Raw genomic sequence first — 26311 nt, forward strand, 5'->3', positions numbered from 1 at the left:
TCCCCTTAAAAACATTTTTTTCCTTTGGAGAGCCAGCTCTTAGACAGTTATCAGCACACTCCTGCATATATCACATCTTCACGCCACTTCCTAGAAATGATTGGTTATCCGTCCAAGTCTCTGCTTTGACAGCCCGTCATTGCATTGGGTTTTGTCTCTAACCTGATGAGACTTCTCTTTACGCCAAACAAGTTTTTGAGTGTCAGAGTCTGTCCCCACCTTCCCCACTGGAGCCCCCCGAAGAGCTGGACTTAGGATTGTTCAGGTCCATCTCTCAAGTGCTTTCTTAGTGACATTGCTCTGATGGAAACCCCAGGACTGACCTGAGAATGTGATGTCAAACTGACCCTTGCAACTTTGCTAGTCCTATCAGAGAAGCAAGGCAGGGCCCGAGTGTTCTTTGGGGTCACAGAGTGTTAAGTCTTGACCCCTACTCCTTAGCTGAGCGCAGGACAATATATGTGTTTCTATTTTTAAAATACATATGTATCTTGATGGTATCTCTTGAGACTGTCAGAAGTGAGGTCTGTAACTGCAGGTCTCTTTGACCTCATCACATGTTTGACTCAACTCACTAGTAATAGTGTCTGTTTAATGATTCTTTTAAGAAGTTGGAATTTTATTAATATCTGACTACTACCCTCAAGAGTATATATAGGCACAAAAACCTCCTGCAGTTCCATTTTACAAAGAATTCTCATATGTGGAGGTGATTTTCGAAATGATAGAGAATAGAGACAGAAGATGGGTTTCACATTTAATGCCCAAGGGAGAAAAGCCACCCGCAGACACACATCCAGGAATCCAGCAACTAAGGCTCACAGAGAGAGAAGAATCCAGATGAAAGGGCTGTGAGACTTATTTTAAGAAATTGTCTAATGACAGATTCAGGGTTTTGAATAGGAAATAGTATTTGGTATTCAAGATTTCTCAAATAAAGGAAGAAAGGTAGCTCTGGCCCTTGAAAAGCTAATCTGAATCACAAAGGCTGAGCTGACTTTACAGGAAAAGAGTGAAAGACTTCTGAATGTGCTTCCCTTGTACTGTCTTTTATCTGAAGATACTACAAGTTGTTCACCCCCGAAATAAGCCCATGCTCTGGGTCGTGATGCTAAAGATAGCTGTTAAGCTTTTAAAAAATACATGGACTGTCTAATATCTTAAAATCTATTTCAGTTTGTTATTAGTTACAAAGTCGATCTTCTACCGAATTGTAGTACTTGCCCGGTAAAACTTTCTAAGAGAGGATCAGTCCAATTCAACCTGTCTATTATCTGGAGAACAGGTAAGCAGACAACTTGATCCTCTTTTATCTGAACATTCAGGAGTAAATATTTCAAGAATCAAACAGTTTCTATCCCCATGAATGACCTAAATAAGTGTTTCAGAACTTTTACTTTTGTAACTGAAAGTAACCAGTATCTGTTATGTTTTCTATTTCTATTTGTCTCGTATATCACTGCTGCAATCATTTTATACTAAATATTGTAATGAGTCTCTTACTCTGAAAGCATCTCTTTCAGGTAAATACTGATAAGACAGTCTTTCACATAAAATGAGCTCAAGTTTTTTTAGTCCATTTGCAAATCACAAATTCCAGATTTAATTATATCCCAAGGGGACAACCTGAGGAACCAAAAGAACTGACATAATTGGATCAAATTGTGTAATCAAAAGCAAATGATATGGTTATTAAACCTAATGAAATGACTTCCCAGCATTTAATTCATTTCTCTGACTCAAGAAATTTTAGTAATAAGTAAGTGTGTTGAAAGGGATACTCTTAACGATCACCCTTCCTAAACAGTGCTTTTCTCCAAGACTGTTTTTGGTTGAAAAATTTCTGAAAGTTACACATTAGAACAGATAGTTGTTATCTTCTGGGACGCGAGTGAAAGGAGAGGTGGCAGGAGGTGACATCTGGGTCCCTATTAAACCCAGGAAGAAAGCAGTGAAATGGGCAAATGCTTTTATAAAGTAATGATCTCTTGTATTACAACCTCCATTTTACATAAAGTGAAAAGAAACCGTAATTGGTAATAGCTATATGACATCTAAAGGATTACTATCACTAGTTTATAAAGATTTTGTTGAAATTCATAGAAAAAAATAGGCTTCTGATAAATAGATGAGTGAGATGAGTAGATAAATCAACTACATATTTTACTTATGTAGTAGGCAGTGTTCCAAGCATTTTACGTTAATTAACTCATTTGATCCTCTTAGAAACTCAGTAGATAGTATTATTCTTCCCAGTTTATAAACGAGTTAACTAAGGCAGAGAAGTTACATAATTTGTCAAAATCATTCTGCGTGGAGATTCTGTTTTTAACCACCAGGCTAAAGTGCCATACCAAACATAACACATGTTTATTGGTTTAAATTAGTGTATTTGTTTAATGTCTTAACTTTTGTTTAGCATTTGTATCAGATCCCAGGCATTAAGGGCAATGCAGCAATACATAGCTAATCAGCTTTATTAATGTTAACCTCTACGTTTATTATAAACTTTTGAACCATGATTTTATTTTATTTTATTTATTTATTTATTTATTGATTGATTGATTGATTGATTGCGGTACGCGGGCCTCTCACTGCTGTGGCCTCTCCATCTGTGGAGCACAGGCTCCGGACGTGCAGGCCCAGCGGCCATGGCTCACAGGCCCAGCCGCTCCGCGGCATGTGGGATCTTCCCGGCCGGGGCACGAACCCATGTCCCCTGCATCGGCAGACGGACTCTCAACCACTGCGCCACCAGGGAAGCCCTGAACCATGATTTTAAATTGAGCATTCAGTCTAATCATCATTGCCATGTACCTTGTGTCAAAATATAATAGGTTTTGTTTTGTTTGAGAGAATACAATCTCTTGATCCCCAGAAAATCTACCAACTAGCTTTTGCTTCATTGAACTTAACTAGAAAATTGAGTGAAAACGAGATTTTTATTTTTGTTTTGAAAGCTACTTAATTTATTGAAGCCATTTACTGGTTTCAAGTAAGTTGATGACTGCATTTCATTTGTGAAGTTATGAGATTGCATTGGAAAATAATAAACCAGTGCAAACTCTAATAGGTGTTTAGAATGGATTTTGTTATAGGACCCATGTGTTGCTCTTTACTTGCTTATTAACAATTTAAAATAATGAGGTGTAGAACTTTGGGGACTACAGAATGATTTTTAATAAGCCCTTCAAAATTAATAATGGTAAAGTATGTATTTATCATCAAGGAAAAAGGGTACAATATATACATCTTGGTCCCCGTTGGAAGCCATGTGAGGTTTTTGTGGGCCACAGAGCCCAATGGTGAACTTGCCTAGCTGTGACTCTTCTTCACTCTTTATTCTTTCTTTAATTTTTAATTTAAATCTCTTCTAATTTTTTGATATGGCATCTTACCAGTCTTTTGCTCTTCTTCTGCCATTCAGACACTACACCAAATTGTTGATTTTTAAAAAAAATCTCTCTGCTTGATTTCTAGGACTGATTCAATATGATATACATCAATATCAATGACCAGTTCCATCTTTTTACTTCCCTATAATGTTCTGTTTTCTTTCTAGATCTTTGATTCTTTGAAAAGTCACTTTTCAGAGAAATTATAAAGCAGCGATATTATGTGATAAAAAGTACTTTATGAAAGTTTTGTAGCGTTTTATTAAAAAATAAAAGTAACCTTTCTTTATTTCTAAAAGATTTTATGCTCATTGTAAAAATACTTAATGTTATAGAGACACAGTAAAAATCACTGTTACCCAGATGTAACTGGTAAGATTTCCTGATGTTCATTATTTATGTTTCTCCTAAAATGAAAATTCACACACAAAAATATTTTAATAGTAATTCTCACTCTATGAAAGTTCATTTATTATATGTTCAGAGTTTAATATTTTTTACAACATAAATTTTATTTTATTTTCATTTCTCACAGGCCCTAGCCCTGACTAACTAGTTAGCTAGGGTCACATCAGTACTGAATAGTTCTGGGTTACTCTTCCCTGAGTGAAACAGAGTGAAAAAACATGGTGAAACTGAAGAACCACAGGCCATGGTGCTGTTTTCAAAATCCCAGGGCTGCTGCTGCAGCAGAGAAATCTGAAATCTTTTCTAGGCCTAATTTCTTCATAATAAGAAGTCCTACCTTGTTGTGAGGATTAAGTGAAAGATTGTATATGTAGTTTGTGGTGTGTTATAGATGTTTAGTAAAATTGGTTCTTTTTCTTTTTCCTAAAAATTTTGTTTTAATATGTAAGGTACTTTGCATGTAGTGATAGCCATGAGTCAATTCCAGCAAGTTTATGAGATAGGGAAGTCGTATTTCCTTTATTTGGATTAAGAAAGTGGGGCTCGGTGGGATGAGTAATACATGGCAGAGGCAGGCCTCATACCCAGGTCAGTTGTTCATTACACCCGTGCACGTACTGGGTGGATCCAGTACATTTCTATATATAATCTCATGTAGAGCATTCAGTAAACTTTATTAAAGAATGCTTTGCAAGGCTTCGCTGGTGGTGCAGTGGTTAAGAATCCACCTGCCAACACAGGAGACACGGGTTCGAGCCCTGGTCTGGGAAGATACCACGTGCCGAGGAACAACTAAGCCCGCGTGCCACGACTACTGAGCCTGCGCTTTAGAGCCCGTGCACCACAACTACTGAGCCTGCGCTCTAGAGCCCGTGCTCGACAACAAGAGAAGCCACTGCAATGAGAAGCCTGCTCACCACAATGAAGAGTAGCCCCCGCGCGCAGCAATGAGGACGCAACACAGCCAAAAATAAAAGAATAAATAAATAAATTAAAAAAAAAAAAGAATGCTTTGAGTGTCAACAACACAGCTCTATTATCCAAGCTATGTTGTGCTCAGAGAGCTGGAAGCTTGTCACATGGTTACATGGCTCACTTATATTTGGAAAAAAGATTTGCACAAAATTCATTAAAAAAAATCCCATATGCTTTGTTTTTTGGAATATGTTTAAGGGTTGTGTTGTTAAGGATTAAATTGAGGTTGTATTGAGGACTAAAGAAGTGGGTTCTTTAGTAATTGGCACGTCAGAAGTCCTCGGTATATACTAGCAATTATCATTTTATTGTTAATTAAAATTTGTGAAGTTTAAAAGTTGTGTCTTGCCTTTTTAAGAAGTGATTGGTACTTATCTGTAGCAAGAAATATTTGTTTAGATTTTTTCTTAACGATCTAAATAAAAGTTTAATTACTTTAGTTTCTCCATTAACAAATCAGTGGTTAATTCTGAAATCATTTTTAAGCCAAGGAGAAATCGAGTTTTTGAAAGAAAATATTTATAAGTGTTTTTTTAAAAAATAAGTCTGAACAAGTATTGTTTACTTACCCATGTATTACTTATTTCACCCCAAAGGTAAAGCATTTTAAAATATCACCTCAGTAAGGTTTAAAACGTTATTGTTAGGCAAGATGGGTCAGATGACAAAATCAGTACATTTCAACAATCCATATGTCAGAGTATTTTTTTCAGTAATGTTCAAAAGAAAACCAATGGGTATTAGTCTCATAAGGAAGCCACACCTGAACCAGATTGATTAGGCTGATTAAAATCATGTCATGATTAAAATCAGTGTACCTAATGGGTACATTTGGCCATTGGTGTGTGGTAGGGAAACTGAGCAGTGTAGAGGTACTTCCTGCAAAACGAATGGCCTCCGTATTGTTGAAATGGTGATAGTGATCACGTCTTTGGGATAAAACTCTAATAATCTATGAGAAGCGGCCTTACATTTTGGAACTAAATTTCAAGATTCCACTGTGCATGTAACAGGTGCAAAGATACATACTATTTGCTGTTCTCTGTGGTTAGATAGCTTCATAAATCAGCGCCATCTGTTCTTCTTCTCAAAGACTCTTCTCTTGCCTTGGGTTGTGTGGAGTCATGTTGTGTATGTTTCAAGACAGGAAATGTTTCATTTCTGTGGTAAATGAAAATTTCATGGACTGTGTTCAGGACTATGTTTGCCATTCCATTTGATCAGTATTAGCTTGAGATGAGAATGTTAGGTATCCGGTTGAGGGCATGCAGCTCACATATAACATTCAATATCACAGGTACTGAACACTTCTTCCTTTAATCCAAAATTATTTGGTGTTGAGCTCTGGGTTCTGTGGAGCAAGTGTATATTATAATGAACTGCACTGTCTCTAAAGGTATAACAGCTATTAATTTCCCTCTATAATATAATACAAGAAGATATTTTTATTCTAAAAAGTCTTGTTTATTATCTCATCTGTTCTTAAGAGTATTTGAATTCTTGTTTTTATATAAATGTTTTTTACTCTAGTAGAATATAATGATCTTTAAGTAAAATTATATTACACATTTCCTGATTTTATTTCTTTAGAAGTTTGCTCTAGATTTATCATTTTCAGTTGTGAAATTCCCCTCCCCCCACAAATGTTTTCAGTTGTTTTCCACATATGATGGAAAATTATTTTTCCCTGGCGATTTGGCCAATTAATCAAGTAGTGGAAACCTTAACACAAGAGCCTTCTGGAATCCAATTTGTGATACTTAGAGGACTTGGAAACAGATTCCCCTTGGAATTCGTTTTCCACCATATGTGATCCCCCCCAAAAGTGGTTTAATTCATGCTGTCAACATTCAAATAAATATTTTCTCTGGGGTGCTGTGATTCACTAATAGTTAATGTCTCACATTAAATTCAGAAAATTTTGCAATTCTAAAATTCTAAAAAGGTGACAGAGATCATTTTGTTGAGCATTAGTGTAGCAATATAACTGAACCAGTCAAATTATTTTACTCTAAAAAATAATAATAACAACACTTGAGGAAGAATATTGTACATTTGTTTCCCAGGGTATCATCAGAACTTTCGTTTCTTTTCTTGCTTCCTAAACATAAAAATCAAAGTCAGGTATGCAGGAAATTTGCGTACACAAGTATAACCTAAGTTTTTAAAAAACACTTTAAAAATGATTAAATTATTCCTTAAAATTGTAGGCTTTTCTTTAAAGTAGTAACTATTCAAACTGTTTAGATCCTTGGAACCCAAGGGTTTGAATGTTGACATGCAGGTGATTGCTTTCTGGGTGAAGTTTTATTACGTTCCATAAGGCAGACAGTGTGCTTTTGCTTTCCTTGTTTGGTAAACAAACCAGTTACAAAGCTTGTCCTCTTAATACTTTATATGAGTGATGGAGGCAGGATTCAGATTTTAAGTGTTCTAATTACAGATCCTGTACTATCTTGCAATGGCATCCACTTTAGTATTTGGATATCATTAAAAAGAAATCTGTGACTGTAGAGAAGATATATAGTGCTCATTAGGAAAAAATACAACTAGATAATTTTTGCAATTAAAAAGATAATTAGAGGTTTAGCCAAATTTGGTTTTCTTAAAGACATAGTTCGTGTGAGTGCTTGTGATTTCAGAATATATCATCCATTGGTCCTTCAAGGACTTTTTCAATTGAAGGTGAGTCTTTATATTGTTAATATTATGGAAGAGAGTAAGATTATTAATTTTTATGAGAAGCAGAGAACAAATAGGTTCACATGAAGCTTTTATCACCATTTGTCTAATACAAGTTTCTAACCTGATCTAAAACTCACTCTTCTCAGGCAAGCTTATCAAATATTCATTTTTCTCTCACCTTTTTCTCTTCTTTGACTACTTGTCTCCTCCATCTTAAAAAAAAATTGCTTAGATCAATATTTTACAGTAGATAAAAGGTTAACAAAATCTTTTCCCCCTCTGCATGAGAATGTAAACTTTGGTGGGTTTTTTCTGGCTCCCTTTTTCTGGAAACCTGTTAGTTTCCGTAAACTATCTTTGTATGGTAATTAAATTATTTTGATTGGTAATTTGCATCTAGACTCGAAAAACTGTAACTAGCTGACAAACAGCTGTCCCTATGGCGGTGTCATGAGACATACTGGCTTCTCTGAGACAGGAGGCTCCCAAGCCAGGGTAGCACTTTGCATCCAGCCCATGTGAGTCTCTTCCCCCCGCACCTGAGCTGTCATCTGGGGGACACACAGGAAGAGACCCTGGACATCTTCAAGGATGGCTCCTGCCAAGGACAAAAGCGGGCCACTGCCTTGCTGGCAAGTTGGGTTTCCTGCCTTTTATCCTTTGCAGTAAATCTGATGCCAGGTGGCATTTGGGGATCTTGAGAATCTGGATGTTGAGGTGGATCTAAGAGCCTCTCTTGGTGGGTATTTCAAATATGTAGTCAGAATAAAATTACATGTATCATGCTGGAAGGCGTTTAATGAGAAAACTAGCAGTCTCTGTGTTCTCCTTCCCTGTGTTCCCCCAGCCCCTCTCCCCAGAGGCAGCAGCTCCCAATTTATGCAGACGTTGGTTCTGCTATTTACTTCCATGTTTCTGAATAAAATATTTATGTTGCTCTTTCCTGGTTACCAGTTATTGACATCTGTTGACTTGCCATTTATGGAAGATGGGTTTTTTCCTTTTATGCCACTTTCACTTTCCCCATTCCCATCCTCTCAGTATTGTTACATGAAAAGTCCAAGTGAAATCAATAGCCATTGTCACATTGTATGGTGATGTAAGAACTGCTCACTGCATAACCAGGTAGGTACTCGGATTACATGTCCTTTCCTACACATTTCCCTGTGTTGTGCTTGGAGCTAATTGCTTTGACTTTTAAAAAAATGTTTTGTTTTCTCTATACATATCTTTAATTCCCCTCCCCCCGTTCTCTATCAGGTCTGTCAAAATGTTTCCCAAATGTTCAAAAATATTGAACTTTTTTTTTCTCATGGAGATTGACTTCCCAGACCTCTCCATCCTGCTGCTCTAATCTGAACTTGTTTCTGCTTCTCTGGACTGTCACCATATTCTGGGACTTTCCTTGGGTTTTGTCCATTGTTTTATTGAATTTTCTGGATTTTGCTGGAGCACATCCAAAAATAGCTTTATGTGGAAGGGTCCATGGGAAGTAAAGACTTTGCACGTCTGAGAGGTTTTTTGAATTTTCACACCTGCTTTTTTTGTTTGGCTGGGCATATTGTTCCACATTGAAAAATTAGTTTTTCCTTGATATAGAAGGTATGACTCTTTTATCTAGTACAATTTAATGTTACCATTCAAAAGACATTGTTATCGTAGAGCATTTGTTAATCGTATTCCCAGTTTTAGTATGCTAGTGATCATATAAATGCTACCACTTGGCAATGCTCAGATTAAACTCTGTTGTTGGGAGATAATTCTCCATGGTTCTCTTGCATTTTTGTACATCTTGAGAATAAAGGCCTTTGTTCCGGACTCTTCTTTCAGCAATGTGTTGAAAGAAGCCTTGGAAGATAGGCATAGTGTCTCTCTCCAAAGCAGTGGGCAGACATGCTCACTGCCTATGTAAAAGGTTCGAGTTCCCTGGGCTTATGTTTCTTCTGTGTGGGCCCCTGAGAATTTTAGCTTAGGAATCAGTGCATAAAAGGATGAGGCTCTGGCTAACGCTGTTGCTGTAATGAACTGTCCTTTGTCTCCGACCCGGGAGTCTCGCGTCCTCTGTGACATCCATGAAGCTATGGCAGGCTCACTACGAGCTTTCAAGTAGGGTGAAATCATAGACCCTTCACGGTTCTTCACATCTATTTTATCTTTGAAAATTTCCTCAACTAACAACCCATGGTGTTTTCTTCTTCCCACCATTTACTGGATTGTATACAGCATTCGTTGTTTATATTTTTTAATATGTTTTCTCATTCCGGAGGCCTCTTATGATGAAAGCACGTTGTATACGACAAAGTGCAACAAATGTCGGGTTTTATGCAACTTTATAAGATGCAGGTGATACAGTTTGTAATTAACTGAGTAGGTAATATGTTTAATATTGAATTTTACTGCAAGGCACAAGGTATGTATGGATAAATATATATTCTCAAGATATTTTATAGCTGTGTAACATTACCCTAAAACAATTACTAAGGTATGTTTTATATGTCATATATTTATTGTTTATTTCTCTTTTCAGTAACAGCTAACATTTATTGTCTATTACCATGTGTCAGGTATTATGTTATGATTGTGACGTGGATTATCTTACTTACTCCTCTCAGTAGTCCTACAAAGATGCTTCTATTGTTCCTAGCTTACAGAAGAAGGGATAGAGATGCAAAAGGGGTGTATAACTTTCCTAAGGATATAAAATTGGCGGATGGCGCACTTAGTGTTCACATCTCCGTTTGTTTAATTTTCTAATCTGAACTCTTAACCACTACACTCTGCTGTAAAATGGAGAGAAGGTAAAGGACAAAAACTACATTGACTCACCTGAAATATTTTTTAACACTATGTAGCTTAGATTGATACTCTAGACCTTCCATCTTGATTTGACGTACATAGTAACTGAGCTTCCTTTACTATGGTTATGACGAAATTCAGTGTATAACTCCTACTAAAAGTGACTGTTCAGCTGCAGCTTTAAAAAGTACAGAAAAACAAAATAAAGCAATATAGGAGCTGATCTGCACACATCCAGACACTGTGGTTCCCACAGCAATTGCAGCCCAGCCTCAGGGCGGTGAATTTTGCAAAATAACTGAACACCATATGCAGCTACGTGAAATAACATTCTGCATGCTCTTGGGGACCTGATAATGGCCACTGTGGGAACAATGAATGTGTCAATGATCAGTTACTGTTTCATCACTGTCGTTTGGGGTGTTTCATTTATGTGGCCATTTCACAGTGCCACATAGCTGTTTCTGTTGGTTATACATCATGGTGGTGTTTCAGCGGTGTTTACATTACTAATGAATCCTGACACAAAATGTCTTTAACCCATAAGACTGTTTGTATGTTTTCCACCTGATTTATATAAATACAATCACACTTCTCCCTACCCCCACTGCCAATGGAAAAGCATAATTTGGGGAGTTCTTGTTTACATGAAGTGTGGTTCTTAGGCAGGTTCAAGATGCTGGTTCCCCTTTGCAATGTATTATGTGCTGGTGCTTAAAAGAGATAGGTGACTAAGAACTACATTTTAGAACCTTGCAGAACACAGAGTCATCAATCTTCAAGCAGCTTGACTTCATGCAGTGCCTTGCCGTTGAGGATGCACGGAGCCTACCTAAACGCAGAGAAACACTCGGTGCATTCAGCTTCTTATTCTGGTAGATTCTCAGAGGAAATGTCAGTTGGGCATTACTAGCTGCCCTGCCTTGCCTTCATATTGCTTCAATAATTTGAAATATTGTTTGATGCTGTGTCTTAAACCTATAACCTTTGCTTATCATGTTGTTGATTGATGTCTCTGTTGATGGTGTATATATTTCTACTATGAGTCTGTTAAATACATGGTTAAACATATACAGTTTTTCTCTAATGGTGGACTCTCATGAGGTGGTTTAGTTAAGTTCACATATAAACTCACTGTTATCAAATTTATACAGTAGAAAAGGTAAACCTAACAAATTGTACGTGTACATATATTATGCACATTGTGGATCCAAGGTGAAACCCTCATGAGCCTCTTAGCCACTGTGTTTGGAGATTCGGAGTCTTTTCTGAATATTCTAATTTGGATAATAGGACCATTGATATCATCAGGCATGTTTATCCTTATCAAAGCCAACGTCACTGTTAGTGAACTGCTTAGTGAAAAGACAGTGGCCAAGATTATAAAGTAAGACATATTCTTGGGTGACATTTCATTTACTTTTATGAACCATCACATTTATTCCACATGCACCTTTTGAAGCACCAGCATGTTTACCCAATTTCTGCAGCATGTTGGAATATAATTTTTACAAACTGTTGCCTTTCTAAAAGGAAGAATACAATGGTGGTTACTGGGGTTGGTTATCTTACTCTTTGTGCCTTTCCCTGCGCTGGGTCCTTTGTAACAGAAGTAAACACAAGTGGTTCTTCATGGCTAAGATCTTTTTTTGTTTTTTTTGTGGTATGCGGGCCTCTCACTGTTGTGGCCTCTCCCATTGCGGAGCACAGGCTCCGGACGCGCAGGCTCAGAGGCCATGGCTCACGGGCCCAGCCACTCCACAGCATGTGGGATCCTCCTGGACCTGGGCACGAACCCGTGTCCCCTGCATCGGCAGGAGGACTCTCAACCACTGCGCCACCAGGGAAGCCCTCATGGCTAAGATCTTAATGCCTTTACCTCTAAATGATCAGTCGATTGGCCTAGGGTAACTTTATGTGAGATTTCACAGGGTGAAGTATCTAAGTCTAGGATTGTGCTTACTTGATGTTCATTTTGACAAGGTGTGTTAATAGGAACTGGGGTACTGACAATAGGACTGAAGATTTTGCTAGTTGTTAAGGTTTATAATGATCTCAACTGTTTGGATTAGTATAAATGTTAACCATGCATCCCCAGTGTAATGTACATTTATTTATTAGTTTATTATAACATTGTAGTAATATATAATTACTTCCTAAAACATACACCGAAAAGTGAAATAAAAATGATAAGAGGGTTAATATAAGTTCTAATGTTTTCTTTCCTTATTGCAGTGGCATCTTGTTCATCCCCTAAGATGTACTAACTCAGGAGACTGTTGCTTTAAAATGCAGCTTTTCACATGTACAAACCCATCTTATCATTAAAGGTCATCCTTGCTAGAGGAGAGATATTGTTAACATTATCATAACGCCTCTTAGACTCCAGTTTTATTCAGTTTCCTTTCATTCACTGCATAAGAATGAACCTGACTCAGAGTCTGCTTCTCTTTGTGTTGCGCCCTCTCTAGGATGAGGATGGCACAGAGGAAGACAGCAGCCGTGTTGAGCCCGTGGGGCACGCCGACACTGGTGTGGAGAACGTACCCAGCTTTTCTCTGGAGTAAGTTACTGACATTTTCAACTAACCCTGTAATATCCATGTAGCTTCACTGATAGCAGCAAATATTCCGAAAGCATATGGCATGCGTTATGTTTGTGCTTAGTTAAAACATGCCTTGCATTGGTTTGTTTTCCAAAGAGCATCTTTCATCTATTGAGTTAATGATCTAATGTAAGAACTATAGCATGGAAATTCCCATGTACCTGCTCTGAGTTTCATGCCTTGGCAAATACTATTAAATTATAATATAAAATAGTATTTGATTGAAAAAAGTCTGTTATGTTCACAGCACTGTAACTGTTTTCAGATTGCTTTTGTATGTCAGTATTTTGGTCATTTGTTTGTTCTTCAACTTTGCTAAATTAAAAAAGAAATTGTGGACATAATTTACTTGAAAAACTAGTTGAATCATGTAAGCATTACTCATTTTAGTGTATATTTTTTTGATTTGAAGAAATAGAATCTCTCAAGATATTTGATAAAAAATTACAGGTTAGGGATCTTGAACATGATTTAAAGTGTAAAAGGTCGAAGAAAAACTTCCATATATTGTCACAACTTTACAACTATCTTAAATAATGGCAGGTTTGAATGGAAGATGTTCTCAAGACTTCTTCTAAGTTACCTTAGAGCAGGGAGGGCAGTCATTCTAAATTTTTTCTTTGATTTTGGGTAAAAGTTGGGGTCCAGATATTAATAATTAAACTCTTAATTTTGTCTTTTCTTGGTCTTCCAAGGAAGGGCTATAAGAACTTTCTCAGTGAGATTAAACAGGCTTCGAATCAGATTATGTCTGGCTATTCAGCAGCCAGCATTCTCTAAGTATTTACACACTTAAGAAACACTTGCACTGTGATAGTTCTTTTGAGAAAGAATATAAAGTAAAATAAATGTATTAAAGTTACCATACTAGTTGGCAAACCATCTTAGTTGACAAACCAGTCATTAAATACGTGTTCAAATGGTATGAACAGTATCTCAAATAGGATTTTAGGAAATTCTAAGAAAATAGAAAAAAATTAAATATCCATTTAAATAGTATTACTTTAGTAAATATGTTGGCAATATGACAAAATTTCAATTTTGTCCTAATTAGTGTGTGTGATTGAATCTATATACATAGAAATACAGTCGTAGCATTGGCATTTTCCATTGCATAAAAACTATATCGTGATCTTGGTCAAGTCCATTGGTAATCACTTATGGTTGTCCAGATTGCTTAAAACTAGATATGTAATTGAAATAGTATTTCCAAATATTGATTGTTAGATCAGGACTGCTTAGGTTTCTGTGCAGTACTCACACCCACAGAAATACCTACAAAGAAAGTGGAATCTCATTGAAATGGCGTAGAAAATTTACATTCTCCAGATTATACCAATTGCATTAAACTCGGGCTTTTGATATTAATATGAAAGTACTGTAGTTATGTGGTAGAAGTAACTTCATGTTACTTCATATAAATAGCTTAAAGACTTTAGAGTTCAATTACAAACACCCTTGGGACAATCATTTGATTTTTTACGGGTATCCCGTGGGGTTGCATTGCCTGCATATGCAGTGAGCTTACAGCAAGTAGGATGGCGACCTTCCATGGAGCTCTGAGGTGGGAAGTAAGGGTGGCTGTATCCCATCTGGATTGCCACCTCCCGGGGCAAAGCTTTGACCTTATTGGACTTTTGCAGGAGGGGATCAATGATGTGACATGTGTAGGAGCACTTTGTAAATTATAAAGTGCTGTGCAGCTGACGCATCTTTATCCCATTAATCTTTGTAGTCCTTGAATAGATATTAGGATGGGAAACTTCCAGTAGAAGTCTAGAGATTTGATCACAAAAGGTATACGTGGACTACACAGAAGAGTGTGGTCCGAGAGCAGCGGTGCTGTGTCATTTTTAATGTAGCTATCTCTGATGATTGCTCCCCCCTCCCCACCCCATGCCATCAGACTAGTGTGCAGGTATGTAGAGTTGAATGTGCCCTCATCGCCATGCTTCTATTCCAGAATGTGTATGTATATGTGTGTGTGCCTGGTGGGATTTTTCGTTTTGTCCTCCTTTGTTGTTTATTGTGCGTCTGTGTCATTGCGGTTTTGTGTTTGGTTTGGTTTGAGTTTCGGTTTGTGATGGTCCATGTTCATGCTCCCTCATTCATCATATTGTCTCACAGTGATATGGTAAAGCTCGTACAAGTCCCCAACGATGGAGGGCCTCTGGGAATCCATGTAGTGCCTTTCAGTGCTCGAGGCGGCAGGTAACGTATCTTGCAGGTTTTTAATTGAATCATAATGTGGAGTGTTTTATCTTCATTTATGCTCAGATATAGAGTGATGTTGACTTAGCATATGCTTAATAGAAGGCTTTTCATTTGGGGGCCACTGCATTATAATCACAGAAAGCACTTAGGCTGATGAAGAAATCGGGCATTTAAATTATCCTAATAATTTTATCGTTCATCACATCCATGCAAATTGTTGATAGCCTTTAGAGCCAGAACTCCAGCTGAATGTGCAAAGGTAAGGGAGAGCTTAAAGCAATTTTCTGGAAAAAATGTATCCAATAAAAATTATCTAGATAACATAGAAAATGATTCATTTAAAATTTGCTTTTATGTTTATTTAGTTCTTAAATTTTATATGATTTTTATGATTATATTTGAAATTTTTTTAAGTTAGACAAACTATAGATTTACTTTCTACTGTGTGACTTGTGTCTCCTTCTCTTCAATCTGCCCACTCAAATATCAAAATTTTGTACTATTTGTTAGTATGACTTCATTACTTCATAGAACATATATCCTTAAAAACATCAAATGTTATATGAGTTTCTTTTATCCTGCTGCTTTCTTTTTGTGAAAGAATTAGTGTATGTTTGCTTGTATATGTTTTCAAATACTATGAACTGAATTTGCAACTAATCAAATGTTTGATGAGCCTCCATCATCCACAAGTGAAATGCTGCCTCCTTCCCCATGGAGGGGAGGGGGCGGGCATTAGCCTTTGAAGTTTACTTCCATCCTCTCTTATTTACCCATCTAATTATTACCCAAATGAAACATATTTATGAACTATTTCACTTCTTAGTTTGAACTTATTTCTTTTATTATCATTTAATCGATTTTTTAACTTCTTATACACTGGGAGAAGAAAAGGGGGAGCTGGAAAGTCACCTTAGGCCAGTGACCAAGAACAGGAACATAGTTTCAACCCTTGTCAAGGAATTCCAAGCGTCCAGTATATTGTGAGAGATGGAGGAAACATCAGTTACAAGCATGTGATTGAGTTATCTACTTAATCGTTCAAAATAAGTATTTGAACAATTGTACTGCCTTCCCGGTATATGTTCCTGACAGTATCGAGTCCAGATTTCATGTCTTTGGTAAAGCACACGCTTTATGGAAGGTCTGGAAGCTGATACTGTGATTTACGTAGAACTCTGCTGGAGTACGAGGCTTGAATGTGAGCGTTGTATCTAACAAGATGTGAAATTCACCTTGAATTGGGGATGGGGGGGTGTTACATTCACAGAGTTATGACTGTTTTCACTTTCTTCCTTCTTTTTTTTAAAACTCTGGAGAAATGTCACTGAAATGTCTTCAAAGGACTTTCAGTTAAATAAGCTTAGTTGTTTTCAAAATGGCCCTTGCCTTTATCTCCTTTAAAAATTATAATTTTAAGTGATCTCAGAAGTTAAACCCTTTTTCCATTTATTTCATGAGTAGAAAGATATGAGAAGAGGGTAGAATGCATGGATGATAGCCTCCCGGTATTAGTGTGCCTTTAACTGTTCGTGGAATATAACTCATCACAAATGAGATTTAATCGTGTATGTACCAGCTTTAAACCAGTATTTCAATTACAAACATGTTATTTTCTGTCATTTATTACACACTTCCTACGTCAGTGTGAAAGGATATTAGGATGAAATAGGTTAAAAAGCCTTAAGCAAAAGAAGTATAAGATAGAAAAAGAAATCTACTGCAGATTAATTCAGTGGAAGGCATTTCACAAAATGGACCACAGTTACTGGTTACCATGGCGTTTCGTTTCGATATACAGAACACATTCAAGGAGACAAGGATCCCTGTACAGAACTAGAAGTTGTTTTATAGCTGAGTCATTTTTAATCCCTGTTGATGTGGCAACTTAATGAGGAATCTCCTGTGCAGCTTCCCTATACAAGGGACAAAGAGATTAAGAAAATGAGATTCTTTATAAATCCTTTTCTGGCGTTACTAGTTTTCATACTGGGAAACAGAACAGAATTCTTTCCCCCCAACACCTGTGATGCATCTTTGAGCTTCCTCATCACCTTGGCGGTCATGGTTCTTCAGAGTGAGGCTGACAGTGCAAAGAACCGCAGGAGGACTGCTGAAGAACCATAGACGCCAGTCTTCAGGAGCCAGAGACACCTATCTCACGTGTTCTCAGAAATGCTGACACGTGGTTCTTCTCAGTCAGTCAGAAACCTCCCCAAGCATTTACCGTGTGATGGTTCCTGTGTTAGGTGCTGGGAGACAAGGATGAGCAGGACACAGTCTCTCTCCAGGGGTTTGCAGTCAAGATGGAGTGATAGCCAGGAACTCACACTATTATAATTGTGATAAATGCCGACATCCCTGTATCATAGGTGTTCTGTGAGCTGATAGAGGAGGGATTGTCTGAATTAGGTAACTGAAGTTGGCTTCTTGTAGAAGATGATTTTAATTGTGATGACAGCTTATAAAGGGAGCTACATCCGCTCATTGGTGGCTGCAAGGGCAAATTAAGCAATGCAGTATAGCAGAAAGGAAGAAATTAATCAGGGCTTGTGAAGAATTGCACATATTATCCAGTGGGAATACAAGAATACATATTCATGGGATGTAAGTTGAAATTTCCAAGAATAACTTTCTTTGTACAAAATTCCTATCATACTTGGGCCCTCTCAGTTTGGGAGATGTAACTAATTGAATAACACTTACTGAATACTTACTTTCCTAAAAGTGACATATGCATGTCAGTATTGCTTTCTGATTTCAATTTCTAAGTCAGAAAGTCTCAGGGAACAGTGCAGAATGGGAATTAAACATCATAAAGAGAAGAAACTCAATGCTGAACATCTCGAGTATCAAATATAATTCAGGAAAATTGGAAGAGTGTGAAGTCAATGTTAGAGAAATTTTTAAAGCTACTTAGGTATTATTATGGCCTGAGGTATAATGAAGTTTTTTGTATAAAAATCCTGCTGGACCAATTTAAAAAGGCTATTTTCTAGAGTAGGTTGAATGTTGTTCCCCGATTGGGGACATTAGTGACCGTTGGCTTGTGGCTGCCGTTCCCCCAGCCACTGTCTTGGATGGTAGAAACAGAGACAAAATAAATGCATGGGAGAGACTGTGCTGTCTCCCCCCTCCCCCCTTTTTAAGATTTTTTTTTGATATGGACCATTTTTAAAGTCTCTATTAAATATGTTACAATATTGCTTCTGGCTTTTTTTTTTTTTTTTTTTTTTTTTTTTTTGGCTGTGAGGTATGTGGGATCTTAGCTCCCCGACCAGGGATCGAACCCACACCCCCTGCATTGGAAGGCGAAGTCTTAACCACTGGACTGCTAGGGAAGTCCCTGTGCTGTCTCCCCTTGATGCTCTGTTTTTCTCTAGTCGTCATCTTGTATTTTATTCAAAAATATAAAGTTAACTGATCCCCACCCCGAACTCTTTATTCGCAGTTTTGTTACCTTGAAATTGATTTTCACTTCGCACATGTAATTTCATTTCCTCCTGATTTAAATGTCAAACATAACCTCCTTATTTAAATCACAAGTGCTACTGTTTTCAGGAAAGCTATGCCAAGTAATTGTCATTTCCTTTGGCAGAAAAACCATGTTTCATGTTATATTTTTTTATATTTCTAGGACCTAGCCCAACGGTATTGCTCACTGAAGCTTACTGTGATGATCCCTATTAGCTCTGCATTGCTGTATTAGAAACAGAACAATAAGAATGTATCCTGCCTTGATGTTAATGAGTTTTCCTGAGCCTTTCTAATTACTTAGGAATACGATTATGTTATAATGTTAAGTATTTAGAAAGCAAAATATAAAAGTATATTCTGAAATAGGGGCTGGGCTTATGAAATAAGGTTTTGTATTTAGTTTTAAGGGATGTAAGGTCTAATTGAGAAATATGTATATAAAAAGATCTATACTATGTGTCTAAAGAACTCAGTGCACGTGTGCCGTAGGGTTTAGAGGAAGGAGGGCTACTGACTATTGGATGTTATGAAGCAGTAGAACTTGATCTGTTCTTTAAAGGAAATATAGGACTTACGCTAGTGATATTCCGGAAAGATAGTCTTTCTAGGAAGAGAATATATGAAGGGAAGATGCTCCATACAAATTTGTGTGATTTGCTGAGAAATAATGAGTCAATGATTTGAAACCGAGTGTATTGGAAGATAACACTGGAGAGATGGTTAGAAAGCACTTTGTGAATGGCCTCTGAGACTTCATTCAGTAAATAACAGAGAAATTGTTGAAGGTTTTCGAGAAATAATCATTGTGTTATTTAAAAAAATAACTATTATTCCTCTACTTGGACTCCCAGTCTAACTTACTGGGATATTCTTAGTCTTTTAGAATAGACTTCTTTTAGAATAGACTTCTAAGTCTTTTAGAAGACTTAGAATATTCTTAGTCTTTTCCCCTCTGGGAACACGTATGGCTAAAGCATATTATTCTTAAAAAAGTGCAGCCTGCTTCTCCGAGCCTTTTCTGTAATGGGCCTTTTCCCATTTATGTACATTCTTTATTCTTAGCCCTGTGGCCCTTGGAATTTTCTTTCGCTGTGCTTTTTCTTATGCAAATAGTAATTGTATGTTTGTTTATTTTATTAAGCAAGTGTTTTGTTGTTGTTGTTGTCTGTTTGTTTTTAAAGATCTGGTGTCTCCTAGGCACCACTCTTGGTTCTAGGCAAACTCTCTGTAAAGGGTCAGATAGTTAATATTTTGGGCACTGTGGGCCACCAAGTTTCTGCTGCAAGTATTCAATTCTGTCATTGTAGCGTGAAAGCAGCCATAGACATGGATAACCCAACAAGCCTGGCTGTATTCCAGAAAAGCTTCATTTGCAAAAACACGTGGCAGGTCAGAGTTTGGCTCATGGCCGGTAATTTGCCAGCCCTGCTCTAGAGAAGCAGACAAATAAAAAATGCCTGCCATCATGGAGTTTACATTCTATTATTTTTCATATCTAAAATTCCTTCTTCTATGTTTCCTATTCATATTGTTTTGGGGGCGAGAGTCCAGAATTTTATTTCCACCTACTTGGTTGATGAGAAAGCCTCTTTATTGTAACCGTATATTATTTCCCATCATTGCACCCTACTAATTCCAACAAATTCCCAGGAGGAAGGGAAATAGAAAAAAATCAACCGCATTTAACATCCTCCAGTTAGTAATAGGCACCCACAGATTACTTCTTCCCAATATCTGATTGTCAACCATGAGACCTGAGGAAAAATCTAAAGTCTTTTAATTAGGAAAACAGTCCTTGGTAAGAAGGAGTGTGTATGTGTGTGGGTCTGCGTGTTTTAAGCTTTCTGCTGCTGCCTCCTGCTGCCAACTGCCTTACTTATTAATTGCTCTCAACTTTCTTCTTACAGATATGCCATCGTATGATTTGTCTGATTAATTTTGAGTTGTATCCCAAATGATTTTTTTCAGCCATTTATCTTCAGTTTGATAGAGTATCAGGTGAAGGGTCAATACCAAACCTTTCGATTGCCATATTGTTTCTTTTCATGACTTTTTTCCTGGACTTATTTTCTTACTTGTATTACTATCCATAAATTCTGCCACATAAAGCTAAAAAAAGTCACGTCCCCAGAAGAATATTTTAAATGTTTAGGTTTTGGCGTTGAAATAAAAGTGACCCTGTTGGAAAATATATATTCCTGTGATCAGATTAATATAGAAAAGGAGTGAAATATAAATGTTTTTTTTCTGTATTGTAGATGCACATATTGAACAATTTTCCTCTCAAATAAAAACTGAAGTGTTTATAAAGTTTTTAACTATTCTGTATACAAGAGTAGTTAGCAGACATCTTTGGAAGGTCTTAAGAAAAAGCATACTCCTCTACTTAATGATTCAGTGAAAATCTGTGAACTTGGCTACTCTGATTAATATTTACATGGGTTATAAATAATGTTAGTTATAACTCTTAGCTCATCTAACCTTTATTTTATTATCTTTTGCTCTATAACATCAAAAACAGACAGTTCATCTTTTTCCAGAATTTCCAGTTAGCTGTGCTGTCTTCCCTCTTTGCGGCAGTCAGTGACAGCCTGGACCACATGCTGAGTCTTCATGTTATTGGCAGAGGGGTTGTTAGGAATCACCCGTGTTTTGAGACCAGAGATGCCTGGGACAGAATCTGGCTCTGGTCTTTTTAGGAAGTGTGGTCTGGGCAAGTTAGCTTCACTTAGCCTCGGTCTTCGCGTCTGAGGGCTGGGACACTCCTGTGACTTTGTCTGGTGAAAATATGAAAATACATGTACTTATAAAATACATGTAAAATACTTCTAATGAGGTACGTGGCAGTGGCAGCTAAGAAGAATGCTATTTCACCTTCCACTTAGGTTCCTGTGATGTGCCGTTAAAATTTCCTCCAAATGCTGGGAGTTCTGGTTGTGTAGGCAAGTGCTGATGAGTCTTTGTAACAGTAGAAAACGATCTCTTCTATCATGAATGTGAGATGAGAATTTACTCTTATATCATAAATTTGAGAATCCCAGTACACAGTTAGTTAGTTGGGTGTATCTGTTAATAAAGAATTACAGCCAGTTTGAATTTCATGGAAACGACTCAGGTGTTAAGAAGAGATTTATCCAAGGCTTGTATACCGTATTTCAGTTCACTGTAGAGGTTTTAAAGTTGACTGTTCATTTTTAAAAGAATAAAAATGCACTTGAACTCTGTGTACTTGATTTTAATTTAAGTATTTTCCAAGAAACACAATTTAACTTTACTGAATCTGTAGCCTTTCGTCTGTAAGTCTTAGGTTGTGCATTCTCAGTTGCAGACTTGCTTTGTTCTAATAAAGGGACATGCTAAATGCATTTGTTTTAGAGAGGAAAGTTGTATTTTACATTTAGATAAATCTTGCTTCTTTAAATGTAGTAGTACGATGCCTGTCATTTCTGCCCTAATCTAAGGGAGTTCTCTACTTTTACTTTACCATTTTTGGGTCTACTTTATCTCATCCACTAAAGATTAAAAAAAGAAAATCAGGATGTTATATTAAGTTGGCATTCTGGCTGTGGTTCTGAGGGATAGAATATAGGTCATTGCCAGCCCCCTGTTTAGTACTCAGTGAGGTGAGAGGGTCTTGCTGATGCGAGCCCACTCTGCGCATGCCTTCTCTGCCTTCACTGTATTTGTGGTGTTTATACTCTGTCAGATTTTATTAAGATGAATTATGATCATTTCCATACAGCTGGGTGGCAGTTGTGGGAGTTTACATTATCAAAGCAAAACTCAGACTTGCTCAGCCAATTTAGATGTCAATAAAACATTTGTTACTTATTTTCAGTTTTATCATTGGCTGTAATTTATACTTAGAATTGAAAATGTTAACATGTGTGACTGAGTTTGTTTTAATTAAGTGTATAATTAGGCTAATGAACCTTGTAAAAATGTAGTGGTGCAATCCTTAATATAATCTAAGCAGTTAAATTCCTAATTATGCATCCAAAATCATGTACAGAGATGCCGCCTTTCAATGGCTTGCTCTCTGGGGCTGTATTCTTCTTCTTTGCCCTCTTTGGGGGTTAAGGAACATGGTACAAAAGCCATGATGAAAGACTTCAAAGAAACGTGTGTATGTACTTATTTTTTCTTTTAGGAAAATGATTCAGAAGTGGGATTTGTTCATAGTGGACATAGTATTTTTTTCCCTAAATTTTTGAAAAGGTAGAAGGACCAGGGGAGAGGAATAGATCTGGGGCCGTTTACGATTTACCAGAAGAAATCCCCTCGTTCAGAAAGCATCTTGCCAAGTTGGGTTCACATTAGATTCACGCAGGAGGTGAAGAGGTCTGTCCCCTGTACCCCTGAGCCCTGTAGCCATGACTTCACAGAGCCGCCCTCCCTGCTATGTTAATAATACACCTGCTCGTTCTCCTGTGCCAGCCAGCACAGCCAGGCTGGTGCTTCTGTCCCTGGACTGTTCCCCACAAGCAGAGCTTCCACCCCTCCCCCAACTCCTCTTCTCCTGCTCCCCTCTCCTATTTTTTGCAAAGTGGCTTCTTATTCTGATGGAAAGTGGTTGCCCTAGTAAGGAATTCTGGTACTAACTGCCAAGAAGAAAATCCATCGTCCACTCCGGTAGAGCGACGTGCCAAAATGCTCTGACCTTTATGACCTTCAATTATTTTCTCTAATAAGAGTGTTATGGGAACCACAACACCATCGGTACTCATTTCTTTATTCCTTTAGAAGGAATTCTAGTTGCTGGTTGAATTTGCAGTATAGATCCCTAAAATTTGTTTCTAATTGTGCTATCCGAGTCGCCTTTCCCGGGGCGGTGGCGGGTGTGGAGATGTAACTGCTGGCACACACACGTTTTTCAGGAAGATGAAAGTCTCTGTTATTACTTCCCGTTGATTTCCCTTCAGAGGGCCCTCTTCATTCTCAGTCTGGCTGTTATGTTATCAGTTCAATTTTCCTGTAAAGTTTTTTTGATAGTTCATCCCCATTCCTTTTGTAATCACTTTCACCTAGTGAAGCAAATGAGATAATTTTGCAGATTGTACCATTTTCCTTTTAAATTAATCCATTCTTTTGGAGAGGGTGATTCTAATAGTGTGGTCAAGTACTTAGAAATCAGCAGGCTACTAAGTTCTCCTTAATTCAGTCTGTTCCATTGATTCCCTGATCACTTGCTGTGTCAGTCAGGGTGAAATTCTTCCCCTTCTGCTCCTCTACCCGTCCCCCCCAGCCCACCCCCGTCAGCTCCCGAGCCTCTAGTGCTGAGAAAGGATTCTGACGTTTTTGCAACTACTTTTACAACGTTGGATTCTAAAACCTCATTTAGTAAATGTCTGCAATATTTCATGTAAATGCGATAGCGTATTTGTTTATGATTTGTAACATTTTTACTGTATGTTGGGATTACTTATGCATTTGGCCATATATGAAGGCTTGTATAGAAAGACAAGTCATTCAGTGAATGAAGCATGTCAGGCCTTTTTACTGTGGATTATTATTGTAGAATGATTCCCATGGGAAAAAAAGTAGATTTAAGAAAAGGAAAATGATTACCTAGATGAATATAAATCTATAGACCTATTCATCTGAAAAATATTAATGCCACTTCTGTAGAATTAAATTACAGATTTCCAAGTTATATTATTTAAATTGTCATAGATACTGAAAGGTTCTGTTGGAGATAAATGTATAAATTTGAACAAATGACTGGTACTAGTTACCTGCTAAGTAATTTCCATTAAACGTAGTCTGTCTCTCTCTATTTCTCTAAGAATATTCTGTGGACTATTTTGGAATACACAAAACATTTCAGAATACATAAAGGCATAATAATTTTCAGTCACTTTAGATCACAGAAATGTTGTAACCATATTGAGAAATCACTCACGATCTCACCAATTAAAAACTAATTAATTAACTGGAGTGACTCTTGGTAGGGCATATTTTTACTCAGGGGCTGAATACATCAACTTGAAAGAAGCCCTGTTGGTCTGCAGAGGCAGCTTTTAGCAACAGGTGTGGTACCAAGCTGTGGCTCTGTTAAGACTGCCCATGGGTGGCCAAGTCATCTTTGCCTTCCCCTGTGCTCTCACATGGCTGCTTGGATGGCGAAGTGGCCCAATGTCTTCTTCTGGTTCCACTATTACCAACAACTGTGATTTAATTTGATTTCTCTAATTATTTTGTCCCATTCAACAGAGTCATAGGTATATCTTAATGATAGGATGCTTTTGATAGAAGACTTTGTTCAGTCGCCCATAGAGACAAACGAACAGTAGGGAAGCTTGGGGAGATAGATTGTGGGTTTGGTGACATTTTAGTGGTCACTTAATTATTGGTGTGGCACATTAAGAGATTGTGCCACAGACAGTTAAGTTGCTCATGCTGCTGTGTCAGTGTACTTTTTCTTGTCTTTGAGCTGAGAGAATATATTTATTTATCAGTGGTTCCAATATACGGTGGCAAGTAACTAAAAATAACCTACGTCATATTTTTTTCATTAGTCACCAAGCTTCTTAGACTCTTACACTAGTAGGTGCTAATCCCCAAATAGTAACATGACAAAAGGCAATTTAAATGTTAGCTCCTCTTACTCTTGTACGTAGGTATGCTTAACCATAGTAAGACACCATGCCTCTTTATTATATTTAATAATAAAGATTAGAATGAAGTTAAGCAGTGACTCAGTAAATGTTTATGAAAGAAAGAAGGTTAAACTGCAAAATAACAAGCAAAAAAAAAAAAAGGACCTTTGCTTTAATTCAATTCATTTCAGCTCAGTCCTATATTTGGTATAAGTGACACCGTCATGAAAAAAAGGATCCGAATCTGGATTTTATTTCACTTATTCTATTTTGCAAAAAGCTTATTAGAAATAGGAGGCTTGTTTGCTTCAGCTAAACTCAAGCACCCATTCATTCAGTTGTCATTTGTCAAGACCTTACTATGAGCTGAGTGCTGGAGCATGTATTGCTGAGTCCCACCTTCCCCACCTTCCAGGAGCTCACAGTGCAACAGTAGAGATAAGGTGTGTGTACAAGTAACAGTAGCAGGGGAGCGAGATCAACAACAACGATTACTGCAAAGGTTTAAAAGAAGAAGGACGCTATCTATTGGAGTATCTTCCTACTGGAAAGCATATACAGGGTACTGCAAATTGTACTCCATTGGAAAATACAGACAGGCGATTGGAAATGATGGTATCTTCAACTTTAATTTATTCAGGATTCTAAATGCTGGCTTCTTTTTTTTTTTTTGGCCGCATTGTGCGGCGTGTGGGATCTTAGTTCCCTGACCAGGGGTTGAACCCGAACCTTCTGCATTGGAAGCACAGAGTCTTAACCGCTGGACCGCCAGGGAAGTCCCCTAAATGCTAGTTTCTGTATGGGCATTTTTTTTTTTTGTCTCTAAATATTAGGATTATGAAAGAAAATGCAAGCTTGGGACAATCCAAAAATAAGTTCATAAAAATTTTGACATGATCATAATACAGATTATATGCTAACCGTCAATTAAGTCAGAGCATCAGCACTAGGTGGAGATTCCTATTTCTTATCAAGCTGTGTTCATATATAGTGTTTGTTATTTGTCCCAGGGTATAAAGAATGTCCATCCTGTCCGTCAAGGAGTTAGTGCTCTAGACCAAGTACATTTGTGATAATTTTTTTTTTTTTCCCTCCATCTTGGTCTCTAAAAGTTCATTTGGGCTTTTCTTTCGACTTGAAATTTGAGTCCACATGGA

At 37.4% G+C, this 26311-nt stretch overlaps 1 protein-coding gene across 22 annotated transcripts in view; it reads left to right on the plus strand.

Annotated features, from left to right (window-relative positions):
- PARD3 (par-3 family cell polarity regulator) overlaps positions 1-26311 on the plus strand; it is a 673340-nt gene that overhangs the window by 332515 nt on the left and 314514 nt on the right. For 21 of the 22 annotated variants that reach the window (XM_027121740.1, XM_027121747.1, XM_027121741.1 and 18 more), the window contains 2 exons: positions 12731-12822; positions 14992-15075. In XM_027121740.1, the coding sequence (XP_026977541.1) occupies positions 12731-12822; positions 14992-15075 (176 nt within the window). Of the gene's footprint in view, positions 1-1267; positions 1286-12730; positions 12823-14991; positions 15076-26311 lie in introns of those variants that run through there. The other variant, XM_027121756.1, reaches the window with a different exon arrangement.

Source organism: Aethalodelphis obliquidens, unplaced genomic scaffold, assembly GCF_003676395.1.
Source record: "Aethalodelphis obliquidens isolate GAN/ISIS:26980383/991018 unplaced genomic scaffold, ASM367639v1 scaffold23, whole genome shotgun sequence".
Classification (NCBI taxonomy): Eukaryota; Metazoa; Chordata; class Mammalia; order Artiodactyla; family Delphinidae; genus Aethalodelphis; species Aethalodelphis obliquidens.